This window comes from Vanessa cardui, chromosome 20 (genome assembly GCF_905220365.1).
Source record: "Vanessa cardui chromosome 20, ilVanCard2.1, whole genome shotgun sequence".
Lineage (NCBI taxonomy): Eukaryota > Metazoa > Arthropoda > Insecta > Lepidoptera > Nymphalidae > Vanessa > Vanessa cardui.
The window spans coordinates 4,336,697-4,356,217 of NC_061142.1; the positions used below are offsets into that span (position 1 = coordinate 4,336,697).

At 32.7% G+C, this 19,521-nt stretch overlaps 1 protein-coding gene and 1 pseudogene across 1 annotated transcript in view; both read right to left on the reverse strand.

Annotated features, from left to right (window-relative positions):
• Positions 1–384: 384 nt before the first annotated feature.
• Positions 385–19,521, reverse strand: part of LOC124538272 (zinc finger protein 541) — a 253,550-nt gene continuing 234,413 nt past the window's right edge. Inside the window, exons 10-20 of the mRNA XM_047115275.1 lie at positions 8,673–8,864; positions 8,445–8,583; positions 8,145–8,359; positions 7,500–8,075; positions 7,198–7,425; positions 6,914–7,118; positions 6,648–6,830; positions 6,327–6,565; positions 6,134–6,247; positions 5,939–6,036; positions 385–5,105 (exon numbers count right to left, since the gene is read on the reverse strand). Coding sequence (XP_046971231.1) covers positions 4,946–5,105; positions 5,939–6,036; positions 6,134–6,247; positions 6,327–6,565; positions 6,648–6,830; positions 6,914–7,118; positions 7,198–7,425; positions 7,500–8,075; positions 8,145–8,359; positions 8,445–8,583; positions 8,673–8,864 — 2,349 coding nt within the window. The 3' untranslated portion in view covers positions 385–4,945. The remainder of the gene's footprint in view (positions 5,106–5,938; positions 6,037–6,133; positions 6,248–6,326; positions 6,566–6,647; positions 6,831–6,913; positions 7,119–7,197; positions 7,426–7,499; positions 8,076–8,144; positions 8,360–8,444; positions 8,584–8,672; positions 8,865–19,521) is intronic.
• LOC124538675 lies at positions 2,383–2,555 on the reverse strand (annotated as a pseudogene).

The following is a 19,521-nucleotide window of genomic DNA, read 5'->3' on the forward strand; positions in this document are numbered from 1 at the left end:
CACCATAATCTTACAGTTACGTCTAAAGATGGAACCATCGTCGAAAATTTTGAATCTTAATTTAAGACTAAGAGTACAAACCCAGTGAAATTGGATGGACCTTGTCTGTGTCTTATTAATTAAGAAAAGCATCGTGACAACACCTTAGGTTGTGTAGGATGTAAATTGTCATAATTTTGTCACGTAGCGTGTTCAATAATCTTTAAAATCACCTTAAAATAAAAGGAAGCCTTAGCCCAGAAATGGCATGTTTGCAGGCTTTTATATTTTTTCGTACATACGCAAAAGTCGTGTCGATTGATTTTAGGCGTGTACCTAAATTGTATGAGTGGATTTTTTGGGGATAGCATAGTTGTGGTCAAGGGTATATAAAGAAAAAACGAGTTGACAAAACCTTCACCATATATTTATTAATAAAGACAATCTAAAAGATCACGTAATAGTCATTGTCTTATAAAATTAGTTACCCTAATAAATTTATCAATATATATATAGTTTTATTTGATTACTTATTGTTTCAAGGATATGCGAAGTTGTGAAGAGTCGCCCAGAGCGGGAGAGGACAGGACTCCAGAATAATCGTTGTTCTTTACGAATCATCACATTTAATATAACAATGAATCTAAAATTTATACGTAATACATTTACACCTTTTAATGATTATCTATGTGTTTAATCTAAATGCTTACAACCATTAATGACCTAACGTGACTACGCGAAGAATTGTGCTAATCTAAAAAGGTGTCTACAATTTTTTTTATAGTATTTAAAGACTTTTGTAATTTACAGAACGTTCAAAATCACAACACAGAGTGTAATATCAAATTATCGTGCATTTGGCACGCGTCAGTTAATTACCTACTGTTAAATTACAAGTAAAGTACGTATGATGTTCGGTGTCGTATTACCACGTTCTCAATTATTATGATTTAGGCCGGGCAAACATTTTCTATATAATAATTACTTCGATGAATTGTTAGGCTTTTTTTATATAAATAATGATTACCACAATAGAAACTTTCGATACTTATTTGTTTGTAGATTACATAGTATTTTAAGAACATGGTAACACAACACGCGGAGTAGGACCTCTTGCCGCCTACTTGTCTTACACACTTTATTCGATACAAAATTAGAAGAATATAATATCCACTTAGGCTTATAAAACATTTATACTATATATAATAACATTGTGTTGTCACAAATACATAAGTATATACACATTTATATAGTTTACTTTGGGTTATAGAGAATGGAATCAGTAAATAGTTAGCGAACAAAACGCAAAGGGGACATCACGTCGTCGTCAAAACATACATATATTTGGCTTATTATAAGTTCATTCAATAAAGTCATTCTGTTTTTACGCAGTCGTCTGCTACAGTATACATTGTGTTACATTTTCGTAGATTTATCATTCGTTAAATTGACGTGTAGTTAGTTATTGTTTTGTAACTATGCCGTTGTACTATGAACATCGTAATATAAACGACACAATTTTAATCTATATTAACAGATCTCCTTAAATGATAATAACGTTATTCGTAAACAATGTTAGCCCGTTCTGTCTTTATAATTATAAATAAATTAACATATAAAATAATTTACTAGCAACGTTTGAACTAATACTGATCCGCTTCACAGCGACTCTGATCTTGCAGAGTGGATTTAGTGGACCACAAATAAATGCAATTTCCAGTGCTTCGGTAACCTGATTAGATTTAATTAAAAGAAAATAAACATAAAACAACAACAAAAGAAAATTGTAAGGCACTTCTATATTTAAATCGAAATGAGATTGTCCAATACTCGATCTTATAATTTAATACTTAGCAATTCTGCGTCTTCTATTCAAGTGGTTATTGTGTTACAATAAGTGTACCGGCTGTATTTTGTACGAATTCTAAGACATGCTTCAGTTCGTGTTTGAAACACAGCGTAGCAAAATATCTCTAAACGCTGGTCGTCAATTGTTTATAACGTAGCTACCATTGGCGTTGAAGTATTACAGTATAATTAACTAGGTATGCTAGGACTTTGGCATATTAATCCCCACGCCTTTTCTTTTAGCGGCATTTTTAGGATATAATATTTTAGGAGAATTCATTCATAAATTTGGCATATAAGGCATAATACCTACTCTGACTAGTGAAGTTTTGGCACGTGGAATGGGTGAACGATTATGATATACCTACATAAAAACAAGAGAAGAGTCCATTTAGAATCAACGCTTAAAGATTTTTTTTTCATATTTCAGTCTTAATAGCTAAGAGTATTGTTAAAAAATATTTCTGGAGGGATTTGTCTTTAAAAAACCGTTATTTTAATGTTGTAGTTGTAGATAAATTACCGGTATCATTATTTGAAAAAATATTTTCGATATTTACGTAATACGATTTCCTTAGTTATGAAATAATGACGGTTGAGTTACGTACCTAATAGCGAGCCACGGTAAAAATAAAACCATTTTGATTAGAGTTGCATTAACGATCAGATATTAAGCTCAAAAGAACAGATACAATACTTTGATCTTAGCCAAAAGGCCGAAAAACGACACATTAACGATCAAGACAATTTATTAGAAAATGTTAGTTCGATTCGAAAGCAATACCTAATGTTCCTAAAACAAATTTAAGAATTTATTATTTTATATTTACCGTGACAAAATATGTTTGATTTATATATAAACTTTACCTAATATGAAATGTAATATCTATTTAGTTTTCTACTACAAAATAGATGGCACATATTTTCAGCAGATTCGAAGCATTAATATTTTACTAAAACGTTATTTCCGTACGGGGTTTTAGTTAAAGCCTTGCCTTAATCTAAATCAATCATCTATTTTTAACCGTACTCAATTTTATCTTTAATTCGTAATTACTAAATGGCGTACTTAATAATTTTACTTGACATTATTTGGCATATCGTGAAAATTAATTATAGAATTAACAGTTTACCGTAAAAAATTCGTCTAGATTGTTAAGATTAAGAACACAACCAAATAATCACACGAGTTAGTGATGTACAAATACATAGAGTTTAATTTTCGTTATAACCTTATAAATATCTATCTAGAAAGATACCAAGACAACGAGCTTAAAATCGTCGTGTCATGTTTGGCAGAATTCCATTCAGGTACAGATGGAAGGAAAACGGCTACGTAGGTATACCTCCAGTGCTCAGTACAGAGCTGTTTCTGGCTTTTCATATTTCTGGCTTTTCATATTCAATAGCATTAGAACATTCACTTAAACAATTGTTACTTCGATTGTACTTTTCTGCGTAAAACCGATAGCGTCATACGCTCTGTATATATTAATCATTACAATATTTAACATTAAACTAAATGGGTTAAATTAATACAGTAAACGAATTTAAATGTATTTAAATTATTAACATGTCTTTTACAAGGAATACTGCCGAAATAAATATATACTAAGAAACGAGACGATGTATCGGAAGACGAAATGTGAATTATTAAAGTTCACAACCGCAGAATACGTCGAGCGAAATCGACTTTGGCAGCTGTTAATAGTCCCGATAGCCGGCAGATCTACTATACTTGTTATATAATTGAGCAACATAGCTTATTGCCCGATTTGTACATTCCATTATAAATAATACACAGATAATTTAAAACAATAAATAGTACATATCACAACACGTAAGGTAGGTACACGTACATACATCATTTAAGTACATATATTACACATCCATTGAAAATAATTTACACTCGAAAATTAACTAATTACACATCGAGTATTAAATAATTAAGATACGATAGAACGATCAACAACAAATATCTAGTTAATAAAATTACCAACATAAAATATAGTACTTTGAGCATTTCGATAATATTTGTGTAAAAAAATATTCATTCCATTCGCTTTAATTATTTACCTCCCGCATCTGTGAATGTTCATTGATCACAATATCACGACGAAAGCAAGATTATTAAAAGTGTGTTCATACTTTAACGAGTAAAAAATTATATTGACCAGTTACATTATATAGTCCATAGTATAATATTATAACATTTTAGATATAGAAAACATTTAAACACAAAGATCGGACATTCACAAATGCGGCATATTCTGTCAATATTTTTCTAAAACTGCTTCGATATGTTACTAATTTACGGTACGGATAACGAATTGAATTCCGTTGTCTTAAATTATATCTAAAACTCACGCGTCAAAGTATGCTCCATATATTTATCTAGTATGACTAGAGAATAAAATTAAAAATACTACAAAATAACAACAAGATAGTGAGCAAACAAGCAAATGTAATAGTGAGCTGAGCTCGCAATAAAACAAACAATTCAATATAAACGAGGTAGTGTAGTTACTACACGAGTTACGTTAATGTATCACACGTAGTTGTAATAGAAATATAGATTATCTCGATAAAGCTGCCCGCGGAGCTGAATCGCAGCGTCGAAGAACTATTGAATTATTTACAACATCACACTTGCAAAGTCACATTGAGAAGTCTGTCATATAAAAACTTTACGAAGGCCCTACCTATCTACAATTATCAATTGTTATACAAAATATTTTATGAGCTCTCACGTAGCTTAGCTTATGAAAATTTCGAAATAGTCATTAATGTAACTTTGTTAATAATTTACGAAGAACTAATCTTCTCTAAATTCTAGTTACTACTCTGTTTTTGTTTGTTCTAAATCACTTCCATTTACTCTATAGTACTATTTGGTAACTATTATAAAAAGAAACATTTAGAGCTAGCCATTCATTTATATACATTCGGGCGTGGTGCGAGTGAGCGCGGGCGGTGGGACGCACGCTTTAAGCGATTTATGTTGCAGCACTTGGCACTCGTGATTTGTTACGTGTTAAAGTGATTTAATATATTTTGCCTACGATGATTAGTCGCATTGGCATAGCGCGACGCACGGGTGGAATGGGTGAATGAGTATTCAGTGAGCGAGAGTTTGGTAATCGCTAGTCGCTTGCGATTTATCGTCAGGTTTCTCGACCTTTTCATAAGGCTTTTCGAGTTTTGGCCTTTTCGGCTCGGCGTCGAGTGGCCGGTGCGACTTCATGTGCGCGCTACGACTTTTAACTTTGTTAAATACTCTGAAACATAATAGGGTACATATTAAGAATCAGCAACAAAAAATAAACATAAAAAAAGCAAAAATGTAAGTCGACCTGCAAACAAAGCACGTAAGCTAAGCGAAGCATCTCATTAGTGACGTAAATATCAAGTTTAAACACGCAACATCAATACCTTTCCAATTATATCTAAAAGTCGTAAACAAATTTTACGCATAACACTAATCTATTTTATGTATTGGTATAATAATATTCAATACTTTTCATTTATATTTACAACATTTGACATAGTATGGTCCCTGGGACAGTTATTTTACGTTTTAGTATTTGCCAAAAACATCTTTAACAGACTAAAGTAAACTTATTATTGGTTGTGTATAATATTAACATTTTGTAGCGATAACACTTTTGAACGAACCATTTAACGAAAAGTCACAGGAAACTTTCTATGTCGATTTGAGCCAATAACAATATTCTTGATAGATTATTTTTGATAAAATTAATTTCCATGCAATAAACACCAGTAACACAATCTCTGTCGCTAACCCAGGAAATACCTATACATTAAATTTTAAAACATCCATCAATATTAAAAGTAGACAGCGCTATGTAGCACAAATTTTCCTTAAACCGGTGTAAAAGTTAATTTATTATTTTTAACTTCAGATATTTTTAAAACATGCGGAATTCAAGCACACTTAAATAACGATACTCTTCACGCTATCTTATCAACACATGAATACATAATGCGACATGATGTAAATCATTAATGTTTAATTATTTTGCATTTGCGAGTGTTTGCGGTTGAGGCCGACATGGAAGCGATACTGTATTTTCCAGATCTTGAAACTTACTTCCCGCAAATCTTGCACGGAAACTCCTCGCTATCGTAAGTGGTCGGTGGAGAGGCGCACAACGCTGAGCCGGGAGCTGAAACCTGGCCTAATGAACCCTGGATGAGGACAAGTCGAGCGGGTTAACATCAGTACTTATCACTATTCAGTGAACCTGAAGACAAAGTGTAGGCCAGTGTTGATGGCAGTGCTTACTTGCGGAATTTGACCGTCGTTCCAACTTCGCAAATACAGCGTTTTGTAGTCTTTAGTTACCTTCTTCCAGAAGTAGTAGAACTGGATACATTGTTTCGAATCCTTTGTTCTTATCTAAAACAATAAACCGCAACATTGATAATCGTTATTTAAAACAAAAATTGATCTAGGAATATATTTAATGATATATTACCAGTTGTGCAATCCTAAAGAAGTCCTTGTCATATTGACTTAGGCCGGCTAAAAATGCTTCGACTTCATCTGGAGTCCAGCGCGATTCATGCTGCGAAGGGGCAGCAGGACGGGACATAAGTCGTAGAGTAGCGGCTCGGATATCCCCCCCACATTCGCCCAATGTTTGCAAGGCGTACTCTCTTGTGTGTCCACCCACAGGCATCGCAGCACACATCGCTAGTTCCATGAACATACGAACTAAGGGGAGAAATATTTTCAGTCAAAAGACAAATTAATAAGAAAATATAATAATTTTAAAAGTAGTTCGGTTAAACTGTACCTTCGTTATCATCAAGGCCGTCATTTATGCCAGGGTCCCATAGAAGCTGTTCCGGTACTCGATGAAGATCTATGCGATCATTACAAAGCTCAGGTATATCAGCTTGATGGTCTACTCCTATGTTTATCTGTGGTAATCGATGATCTTCCATATGTGATAACAGATTAGCATCTGCTTGAATTTCTATAAATAATTTTTAAATTGTTACAAAATTATATATTTTTTTAGTATGTATATTATTATATATAGACTATTATTGTACCAACCATTTATCAGTTCCATAAATAATCCGCAGCCGTCTCTATCAGGTGGTAGTATTGGTTGGGGAGTGTAGTGATCAATGGAACGCCGCATACGTGAACGATAGGGTCCAGCAGGTGAAGCACGTCTTTTACGTCTTTGTGGTGATGCTGGAACGCTGCTCGGACTAAGGAAAACGGCTGGTAGAGGATCCCTTCCTTCTACGCACACCTGTTAACCAAATCAATTACAAAATTAGTAAAAATAAACTATTCCATTTGTCTAAGACAGTCTCTGTCTTTAAATATACCTGAAGCGTTGTGTTATCGTGCCACTGGTGAAGTGGTGCTGTAATAGGAGCTGCGATTCGGTGTTGTCGTCGGATTGATCGTTGATTTGGAAAGTCACGTGGACTGCTCGATAGCAGTGGATCTTCTGAATTTAACATTATTCGTCGTGCTGTGGTTGATGGTTCTAGAGCATATGCGTCCAGTGACCTACATTCTTCTGGCAATACTTCCTCCAATGCTTCTTCCACCTGGATACATGATTTTAGTTAGCTGGATTAAGATCAGAAATAAAAATGTAACAGGTATAATAAGCAATAAATACCTCCTCTTGACTTGACATCGTCGCAGTGAAAAAGGCAGCAGTTAGTGGCGACGATGCACGTGGTACTGTGTGGGCAGGTGAGTGAGCATCGTGGGACGCTGGGGGTGTTGGGTAAGCTAGACCGGGCGATGATTCTGGCTGTGTCGAGTAACTTCCACTTGGTGATGTTGCTGTGTAGGCTAAGCCCGGAGAATCTCCAGTGGTATATGATAGTCCAGGTGAATTTTCAGTATATCCAATACCTGGTGATGGTACTGGTGAACCACCGTGACAGGCTCCAAAATCAGCCAAAGATTCTGGGAGTGGTGAGTTAAGTACAGCAGCAAGGCGGCGACTGGACGGGAATGTAACTGGCGACCGTTCTCGTATCGATGCGGCAACAGTTGCATAATCTTCTAATGACGCAAGTTCTTCTAATTGATCTGATGTAGTTGTGAATTGGAAAGTATCTTCATTCAGGGCGGGTGAAAAATATCCATCGTCAGAATTAAAAGACACTCCGAATAATTCTGGACGAAAAGTGAATTCTTGTTGTGGTGAACCTTGACCTGGGTCTGACGATGAGCGCTTTACGACCTTTAAAAATAAAAATGAATGTAGTGGCGTTATATGTCGAGAACATACATTTTATTTATGAAAACTTACCTTAGAACTTCCCTTTTTTAACAATTCAATTAAAGTTGAGTCTCTTTGGTTGGCAGAAATGTTGTTAGTTACGGTGCCTGCTAAAGGTGCGCGCGGTGATGCGAATTGCATCGATGAACCAACTATTGAGGATGATGTGGAGTTCTTTATACTCGATAAAGGCGGTGGAGCAGGCGCTACGAAACCCGAACGAGATGTAGCAATATCTGATGAACCTGAAATTATTATTTATTAATTTCTTGATTTTTTTTATTTATATTAAATTATTTTATATTACTTTTTAGTAAATGTATATAATACCTATACTTTGCGAAGTTGTTACGGTGGCCCCTCGCCGACTTATGATCTTTTCTTCTATCAGCGCTCTTACAGAAACAGAAGCTGTTTGTAATGGTGGTCCTGTTGATTCCTTTTTATCTAACTTTTTACTATCGGAATCCTGTTTAAAAAATATAAACATTGTACATACAAGAATCGTAATAATAAATTTGTGCTGATTTATTGATAAAGATATCCAATATATTATACCTTTTTAAAATATCCTCCATGTAATCGCATGTGACCATTTAGAGCAGGGATATTTTTAAATTTTCGATGGCACAAGTTGCACTCTACCGGCTTGATGTCTGTTGCACGGGGCGGGCCACCGGTCACGCCAGTCAAGTTTGTTGATCCGCTGCCAATTACACCGCTCCCACATTTTGGACTACTCTGCTGCGTCTGCAAAATTCATGGCGACTTTGTATAACTTCAAAAGACTTTCAAACCTATTACGTACTTTGTAATTTCAAGGTATAAACTTTCGATCTTGAGTAGCTCGTTAATATTCCAAGTTAATTAATGGATTTTGATAGACTTTGCGTAATCTCCGTTGGTTTAAAAGGGAAATGGTAATTATAGATCAATCCATTGCAGAACAGCTGGCAAAGTGAGAATAATTTCTGCAACAATTTGTTTTGTAAATTTGTTCGAAATTTAATCTATGAAAAGTTTCTATATAATTTCAAAAAAATCGCCACAAAGAGCGAGCAGCGCAGTGCGGTAATTTATTTACGTAGAATTTTAATTAGTTGCGGAAATCCGTAGCACCGCAGCAGTGTCACCGGTCTTCGTTTCCTTTGCAGAAAACAACATAGCAAAATATTCAACAATAGTATGAAGGCTCACAACGAAAAATACATTTGCTTAACTTTTAAGCAAAACTTTTATACTAGCGAAGTTCATCTATTTGTAAACATTTTAATTCCTAATTGTACCTTATATCGTTAAATACTATGTATTTAAAATCCATGACTAACTTTATGTTATAATTTCTTTATTTAATATCTTTATACCTACACTCAGGCACAAATTAACATAAATATTGTTGGCGTTTATAAAAATATACATATGCATTACAATTATGAATCATAACACTCTTTAATTTTAAATTTTTTATTTTTAAATAACAAATTAGTGTTCCTGATATTAAAGTTCAAGCAAGAGTCAGTTTATTTTTTTCTTTGCGTCTAAGTATACAAGAGCTCTAGGAAGTGGAAAATGTAAATGTGAAAGCTTTAGATAAGTAGGTGGTAATATATTTTAGCTTAGCAATCCTAATAGATGCCATTAAGGGTGCTCGTTAGGTTAGCAACAGTTAACCCGTTACTTATAACATTAAAGTTGCACAAACTAATTAAAATTAGCTTTCACTTAGTATGCACTATTTATTGTTTCATAATTTTGCAGTATTTATTTAATAATTAGTTCATTTGATCTATCCCAATGGATAATATTTTGATAAATAATTATATGTCATTATAATATACATATTTCTTTTAATAAAAACTATATTAGGTATATATAAAATATTTGTAGAAAATAATATGCAATAAAATATATGGAATACTAAACTAATGAAATATTTGTTCAAAGAGATTTAGTAACTGCTCGGTAATTTATTGAAGTTTTTTTTTACACGTGGCAACCCTACCAGCGCCATTAGGGCAGCTCGTTAGGTTAATGCGCGGGAGGTGAGAGCAGATGTTTGTTAGGTACTCGCTAGTAGCGTTTTTGCGATATATCATTCTTGTACGGTCTTATAACTGCATTTTTAAAATACTTACATTTTTGAAGTTTATTCTACTCGTTCTAAAATTAACTTTAAATTTACTTTAAGTAAACAATTCAAGAGCGAAATAGCGACATAATTAAATTAAAGACTTATAAAAATTAACACAATTATTTAAATTAACGGCTTTAAATATATCTTATATAACATAGAAATATACGTCAAATATCTACTTAGCAAGAAAATAAGTTATTTTTTTTCAATATTTACACGAACAAACCTCATTAATTGTATATCAGAAGCATAATACAACTTAATTTTTTTTTACAGATTGAATAAAATAAAACTTTTACGCAATTCTTTAAGTACATACGATTTATATCAATATAATACTTTAAAGAGCACTAGAAACAATACACATATAAAAAATATATTTTTAAAATTAGTCTCACTTTTGACTTGGGAAGAGTTGGGGCTTGAAACAGTTGTGTTATCCAATTGTCCATTGCACTTTACACGAAAAAAAAAAGAAATAACACGTCAAATTAAAATGGCGCCAAATTCGGTGACGTCTGACGTTACGCGGTGCTTATCTCACGGGTTCCGAATTTAAAATGATAGCACAATGTATGGGAAAGATATCGAAGAGATGACCCCTACAGATGTTTTTGAACTCGCGAATTGTAAGATAAAGTGACCAGTGGGACACAAAAGATTTTTTTATGAAACGAATTTGCATATACGCTCAAAGGTGCGGGATATTAATTTCGTTGAACACATCTTATTGTTATGTCGGTGAGATAAATGTTATAAATCTTTATAAATTAATATATTTTTTTTAAGTACCTCAACTAAGTGTTATAATACATAGTTAATTAAGAAATTTCAACTAATGGAATTTTGATGAAAAAGTTAGTACCTTTTTTAAATTATTTATGAAAATATAATTATATCTTTTGATGGGAGTTTTTTAGGATTAATTTGTTACATTTAGAGTTTATTTAATTGAACTTACTACATAATCATCACTCATTTAAAATAATTAAACTAGCTTTATTTAATGCATTAATTTCAATATTAACTAACTAACTAGAAAATGAAATTCAAAATAAAGAAGTGTCTTATTTCACTTAATCTTATAATTAAAAATATAAGTGTGGCATATTAAATACACCTTGACACTTGCATTACGGACAGAAATAACAAATAGGGGTTAAACTACAGCTAACAATGCGGGCAGACGTCCACGTGGCATCCAGAGGTCAGAGGTCAACCGTGTAGAAGGCCAAGTTCTTAGGGAGTCAAATAAACACGCCCCTCTAATAAATTAACATTTTTAGTACCTCAGATATGAAAATGTAAATAAGAAGTAATAAAAAATATGTGTATTTCGAACATGTCTGGAATATATTAAAAATGAAAGTCAGATATTTTTCACCAACACCAAGAAAAGAAATAATTTCTATGACGTGTATGTTTCTTGTACTCATTTCGTGATGATGTGGACACTGGTAATATAGTTAAGGTTAAACTGTCATCTATAACATATTTGAATAATAAAATATTTTATTTTAAAATACGGCGACATTTATGTAAATATGATGTTGTTATAATAATACGAGGCTTTTCCCATTTTCTCCGTAATATCCTATCAACGTAAGACTTTACATTGCGTTTATTGGGCTTTGATTCTCGTATTTTATTAAATCGCGTTTTTATTTATAAATATTTAATGCATCAATATTCTTGCATTTTAAATATAGAATGTATAAAAAATAAAGACACCCGTCATCAAAGATTTATACATCAGTGTTTTATATGGTATTTATAGTTTTGTATAGTAAATTAAATAGTAACTAAACATATTTTATACTATCTTCTTAAGCGCAAAAAGTGTATGATTATTATATAACATTTGCTCATCATCCATCACACTTAGCACCACTTGGCTTTCCTCCGAGGAGTCACGTAAGTAACGCGTCTTCAATTATGCATCGGGACGTTTACAGCGGAACGGATCTACGCCACCTGCGTCGTTGCCACCCTACATTATTAATGAAGAAATTAACTATTATTATTAACAAAGGAATGTGACTCTTAACTGTAACGACAGAAGATCTGTTTCGTATTTTGTATAAATGATAACAGCAATAATTCATGGCTGGCCATCAGCTTATGGTGAGTGTTTTCCACCGCAGCAAGACCAAGTGTGTTGATTGGCAGTAAAATAAAGTTGACATTTTGGTTATACATGTATCTTAGAAATATGCATCTTAGAAATATTTTAAGGAAGAAGCTTGCAAAGACTTCACCTTCTTCTATAAGCCACAAATCAATGTAATTAATGAAATATGGAATTAGGTCATTTTATAGAACATTTTAATAATTTTATAATTAAATCAAATGTGTATAATTAATAAAAAGGTTGAGTTTGTTCTTAAAATAAAACCTTTAGGAGGATTCTCAAGCACGAAGTTTATTTATATTAAAATTTTATCTTTTTTACTAAAATACAAATTTCAGTGACGTGAGATTTTTCTATATTTCCAATATGCCGTCGCTACATTTTCTCGTCATAGTCTGAAAGTGTTGTGCCAATGAAATATTCAAGCGCACGGTGACAGTGAGAAAGAATCGAATTTTGACGCTAAATAAGTTTCCATGATACGACTTTACGATATTTCGCTTTTGTTGTAACACATACTCATAAAATTGTGACATATTTGTTGATAAATGACAAGGTAAAAAGTAAGCTAGAAAAAAGTAAAATAAAAGTAGCGTGCAATCAAAGGCGATCCAAAAATCACCATTTTAAATCGAGGAAGAGTCACAAAGTTAAATTCATTTAATACAATGTTTCTTTGATTCTCGTTCTGTCCCCTCAGAGACGCCGCCGGCGAGGGCAAAAAGAGATAAAGTTCAACGCGGACACTACAAATGAAATCGTGGCGCCTCAGGATGTGCGCGATCAAGAGCTGGCTTTGTTACTTTAGTATAATTGGATTTAGTTCAGATATTTTACTCAGTTTTTTCTAAAATCATGTGTGAAATTGAAAGTTATTTAATCTTCAACAATTTCGATTATAAAATCTTTGAATATCAGGTCGCTCTGTATTACCTATATTGTTCTTTATTAATTATTACTTTTAATTGCAATTTTCTGCAAAAGAATTTAAAACGTTTTATATAAAGAAATAACATTTCAAGTTTTAAAATAAGTTTGCTGCGGTTTCAGAAAAACTCACAAATTGGACTACTTTCCACCTTTCCGTGCCAGGAAACTTTACGATTTTAATACTGTCCATGAAATTTATGGCTCGTGCAAGGCGGAGAACTTTACAACCGCAAATAAATTCTAATATTTTCGATGTTACATCCATAAGACGGCGGCAAATACAATTTCCTGGTGCGAAGCAGAAATAGTACTAGCAATCCGTCTCAAGCTGTTCATTTAAATGTGCAGGTGGAATTGTAAAATTCGGACCAATTTTGAACTTCAATTAGCTTTTTTGTATCTGCAGTATTTATAACGACGTCAAATTTATTACTTAAATATTGTTTTTAAAAAATCGTTGTTCAACACGTCTACATTTGGTGATGTGGGTGAGACTTCTAAATTAATTATAGTTCATGGTGAGGAATTTTAATTAAACTAGCTTACCCGCGGTTTTACCTGCGTGAGATTCGTAAACTTTATAGCACACAAGCCTTCGCCTTTGTGAGTTATAAAAGGAGCCTCTATCGTATCCCAGGACTCAAAATATCCCCATACCAAATTTCTTCTAAATCAGCTCAGCAGTTACTTTCACATTTATTATATCAGTAGGGATAAAACCATAAGATAGTTGTGAGCTCACAACTGCTATAATAATGTCATTATCATTTAGATGTGATAAGTTATTTTAAAACTATAAACTAACACTACAGAAGTTACTGGGTAAAACTACTTTTGAGTAGCAACACGCAGAAAATTCTCTTGATCTGTTACTTACCCTACCATATAAAAGACGATACTATAATAAATCTAACCAAACTTATAACATGCTTTTCAAAAATAGTTTTAACTGAATATATCGAAAAAAATATCATTACTTTTAAATGTTCATTGCAATAATAAAAAAAATTGAACTCGTTTCTAAAGAAACGATATACGCATTTTTTAAGACAATAACTTAATCTATATATTACCTGTTGACTTAATGTTGAAAAAGAGTAACTACTGTGTTTCTTGGCGGTTCTTCTCGGTAGAATCTACTTTCCGAACCGGTGGTAGCTTCTCTTAATCGTTAAATGACAATTCAAAAATGCTTGTAAAAGCCTACTTGAATAAAGTTTATTTTGATTTTGTATACAATTATATCGCATATTTAAACCGTATTGTTGACATGTCATTTCTATTCATCCAATGCTCTACTATTTCTTAATAGTGTATCAAATTGTAGTGATTATCGATTCGAGTCTTAATTATTGGATACCTGATGCGACCCCAAATGTATTATGGGGTCGGGCTTTGTATTCCAAACTGATTATAATGAAATCTACGAAGTAATTTCATAGTTTATTATGTTTGTGTTTTGAATCAAATTATAATTAATATACATTGTATATTATATGTAATCATTTATATACTGACGGCCTTATTTATAACGATGTCTAGCGGTTGTTTAGTTAAACACTGATTTATGCTCTTTTGACTTTCAAGTAACATTTTAGGGAAGTCACAAGTCATTAAAAAATGATTTGTTATCTGTTTCATACGACATTGGCAGAATATTTTTCACTCAACTGGTAGATACAGGCCAGAAAAATAATGATAACCTTTTTATTTATATTAATTGTTAGATCATATGCCATAATATTATATATTTGACATACTTAATAATTAACTTTATTAATGTTAATCTTCATTGTGTTCGAATACAATAGCTTCAATATCCAGTAAATATCAACAAAGCATAACTACATCTTATATTATGTACGTGAATATAATTATTATGTCATTACGTTCGCAAATTCAGCAATCCCAGTCGTAATGAAGTGGTTCAAAGTGGATTTATTGCGTTCAAAGCATTCCGATGTCAATATGTTGTGAACAAAACGTGCCGGTTTGTAATTATGAGGCCGTGTTGTACCGGCCTTTATTACTTCCTGCAGGTGACGTCAAATCAGGGTCGATCAAAGTGAGTGCTTTTAATAAAGCACCCGTCACTACAGTCTATAGGGTTCGCTATACGCACCTCGTCTACAGCCACCCTTATAGCGATCATCTATTAGTTATGCCTTCGATTAAACCGATATACATCGTTATTATTTGCGTCTCTATCTATTAAATCACGTGTTGACTGTAATTAAATTGAACTGTTATAATGAAATATAACACAGAAATGTAAACAACAAAGCCTTTATTAAAATATTTCTCAAGTTTGTTTTAATTAATATAGAGTTGTTTTGTATAGCTTCCATGTGTGTTATTTTCCTGGTTTTCATTTGTGGTCAGTATGCTTAATATCACTGCAAAAACAGATTGTGGAATGCCTGTGCTGGATTGGTTGTAATCGTTTGGGTACTTGATCAGATTGACAGGTGCGCTTAACAAAAGTTTTATTGTTCGCTCTTGCTATACCTACAGATAAATATTTTTCGGGTAGATGTCAAAAAGTAAACACTGTTTTCAAATTGTTCTGTTCTTTTTTAATTTTTTAAATAATAAAAGTAGTAATAACTTACATAGTAATACTTAATTGTGCAATTCCTCACAAATAGCAAAATATAATAGTGAAAATTTAACAAAAACTATGGTATTTATACTATAGTTTGAAACCATCTGCACTACTGCTGGCACTGTACACTTGATGTTCTCCACACTATTTTAATTTTCAACTACTCGATTATTTCTAACATAATGGCGAAACTTGAAGATATCCTGGAAGTTCATAGAAGCATTGCTGACTCTCTTGGACAACGGATGACTGAATTTGAGAACCAACTGAAGAGTTCCAGTTCCTCTAGTAGTGAGCCAGTGAAACCAAATTTAGAGAAGTTAGAAAGTGAGTTCAGGGATTTCAAACTTTCAGTGTTTAATATTCTTGACTTATTAAAATCCCTCACACTGAATCTCGCTACTCAGATTGATGATATTGACAACCACACTCGAAGGAATGCCTTATTGTTTAACGGAATTCAAGAATCCGATAGTGAAAATCTTGTTTCCTCCATAATAGATATTGTTCATAATACAATTGGTCTCCCTGAAATTCAGTCTTCATCAATCCAATACTGTCATCGCTTAGGAGTGAAATCCGGAAACAAAATGCGGCCTGTTCTAGTTAGATTTGGTGATATTCATACTAAGTCGTTAATATGGAGCAGTAAGAAAAAACTTAAATCGTCTAGTGTGTCAATTAGTGAGTTTTTGACAAAGTCACGTCAAGCTATTTTCAGTGCAGCCAGAAAACACTTCGGTATCTCTAACAGTTGGACTCATAACGGCATTGTTTATGTTAAACTTCCCAACAATGATAGAAAACGACTCCTTAACAGAGAAACCTTGGACGATTTAATCAAAAAGTTCCCTAAATGTGGTAACTCATCGGTTCCTGAGAAGCGAACTGCTAATAAAATGACGGCATCAGACAGTGGTTCTAGCAACAAAGCTCCATCAGATAGGCCACCTGAACGCTCCAAGAAGGTCAGTCCTACTTCGAGTATTGTCACTCGTAGAAATGTAGCAAAAAAGCTGTAAGGCTAGCCTTTTTTTTTTTGTCTTTATCTTCTTGTTTCAATATTTTTATTTTCTTTTCTTTTTGTAATGAACTGTGTGCTTTGTGAATTGTTTGTTATTGTGCTTATTAATGTTAGTTGTAGATGATTCTATTATATATATATTTTTTTGTTTTTTATAACCAATTACGTACTTTATATGATTTTGCGTGTTTGTAATGCTTAACGAATCACTTTTATATATGCTATTTTACTATATATGTTTTTTTACAAACTACCTTAGGAGATAAATATTTCAATTTGATTTAAAATTAGTTTGACAAGCGTACGTCAATATGACAACCTTAACTTGGATTCTGGTCTTTTGAGCCATCCTTGTTATATATCTACATTTGAGTAACAACACTGACAACTCAAAGATATTTTGACAATTATCTATTAGATATTTACGTATATATCTAGATATAAATTCCTTTTTTTTTTTTTCTTACATAATAATAGATACAAACGTATATCTTTAGAATTTTTCTGATTTTTGTAGTACAGCCACTCACGTATTGTCCTTTTTTTTTTTTTTTTTATTCCATGTTTTTTGTAATGTTTTTTTTTTTTACTTGTAAATTGTGAATAGCTTAGTTGCATGGCTTTGTTATTTATTATTATTTTTTTTTAATTTTACTACGTTTGTGTTGTTTGCTTTTTTTTTTTTTTTTGTCTTTAGACAATAGTTGTAGAATTCATTAGTTATAGTTTGTATAAGTTCATGCTTTTTGCTGTAATGCTTTTGTTGAAGTGCCAAGTCCAGCAGTCAGTGCAAAAAAGAGATTTTATTCCTGCGCATTGTTTTAGTTTTTTTTTTTTTTTTTTATTATAATTTTTTTTTTTTGCTATTTATATTACATATATTTATTTAATTTTTTTTTTTTTTTTTTTTTCTGTTTAATATATATATATATATATATATTTTTTTTTTCATTATTTATTATTTATACATATATTTTTAAAGTAAATACAAATACACAACATAATATGATGTCAAGCGATGACTCTTATTACTCAGCTGAATCTGGGGATGAATCGTTTAATAGCTCTCATAGTAATAACAATTACAGTTTGATAACTTTAGGGGATACTCTAACCGCCGAATTTTGTGGTTTAGATAAAAAATTTAATGTTTGCCATATTAATGCTCAAAGTGTGCCTAGTCATTACACGGACTTATTAAGTTCTTTTAATCTTAACTGTATTCATGCTCTCTTAATTTCTGAAACATGGTTAAAACCTTCACTTTCTTCAGCGTGTTTTCCCATTCCTGGTTTTGTATTAGTAAGAAACGATCGTGTTGGGAGGAGAGGTGGTGGTGTCGCCATTTATTTAAAAAGCCAATTTAGCTATAAAATCATCTGCCAGTCTTCTTCTTCTTCTAACCCTTCCCCTGAATTTCTTTTTTTGGAAATTGCTTGTGGAAGGAAAATAGTCCTGGGTGTAGTATATTGCCCTCCCACTATTGACTATTTCTCAACACTAGAAGACATTTTCGAGAATCTTTTAGCCAACTACAATGAACTTTTAATTATGGGTGACTTCAACACGTGTTTGATGAAGAATGACACTCGAGCGACTAAATTGCGCTCCATAGTTAATTCAGTGAACATTGAAATTCCACAGCTATCTTCAACACATCACACCTTAACTTCAGATTCTCTCATAGATCTTATACTCTGTTCTGACGTTAAACGTGTTGTTAAATATGGCCAACTTTCTGCTCCTGCTTTTTCTCAACACGACTTAGTTTACGTATCCTATAGCATTAAAAGTCCTAAGCCTACAGTTCAAACTGCATCCTTAAGAAATTTTTCCAACCTTAGTCTTAATAAATTAGAGACAGATGCTACTAAAATTAATTGGGATCTGATATATGAATTGGATACGATCGACGATAAGCTGGACTTTCTTTGCTCTAATTTAATTAATCTATACGACATGCACGCTCCCTTGCGTTTAGTAAAAATAAAAAACCGAGGGTCTGCGCCTTGGATAAACAGTGATATCCGGAATGCCATGGCAAAAAGGGATCGTGCATTTCGTAAATTTAAGTCTGACCGTACAGAACTTAACTGGTCTGTCTATAAGGCTGCAAGAAATAGGTGTAACCAGATGTGCAGAACTTATAAACGCCGATACATCTCTGATAAAATTTGTAACTCGTCTCCTTCAGACACATTAAAATTTCTGAAGTCTATTGGCATCGGCAAAAATTCCAACTCTTCCAACAATATTTCTATTGACATTAATAGTCTTAATCGCCACTTCCAGTCTCCTCCTGTTTACGATGACAATATTAAACTCGATACTCTTTCAAAGATTCATTGCCTGCCAATATGTAAGGACACTTCATTTTCTTTCACCCTGGTGAGTGATGCTGACGTTCGGAAACGTATTATGGCAATTAAATCTAAAGCAATTGGATGTGATGAGATAGGTCGCACGATGATTTTACACATTTTAGAAACATTATTACCTTTAATAACCCACATTATTAATTTTTCCTTACGCACTGGTACTTTTCCCGAACTGTGGCGAAAAGCCCTAGTTCTACCACTAGCT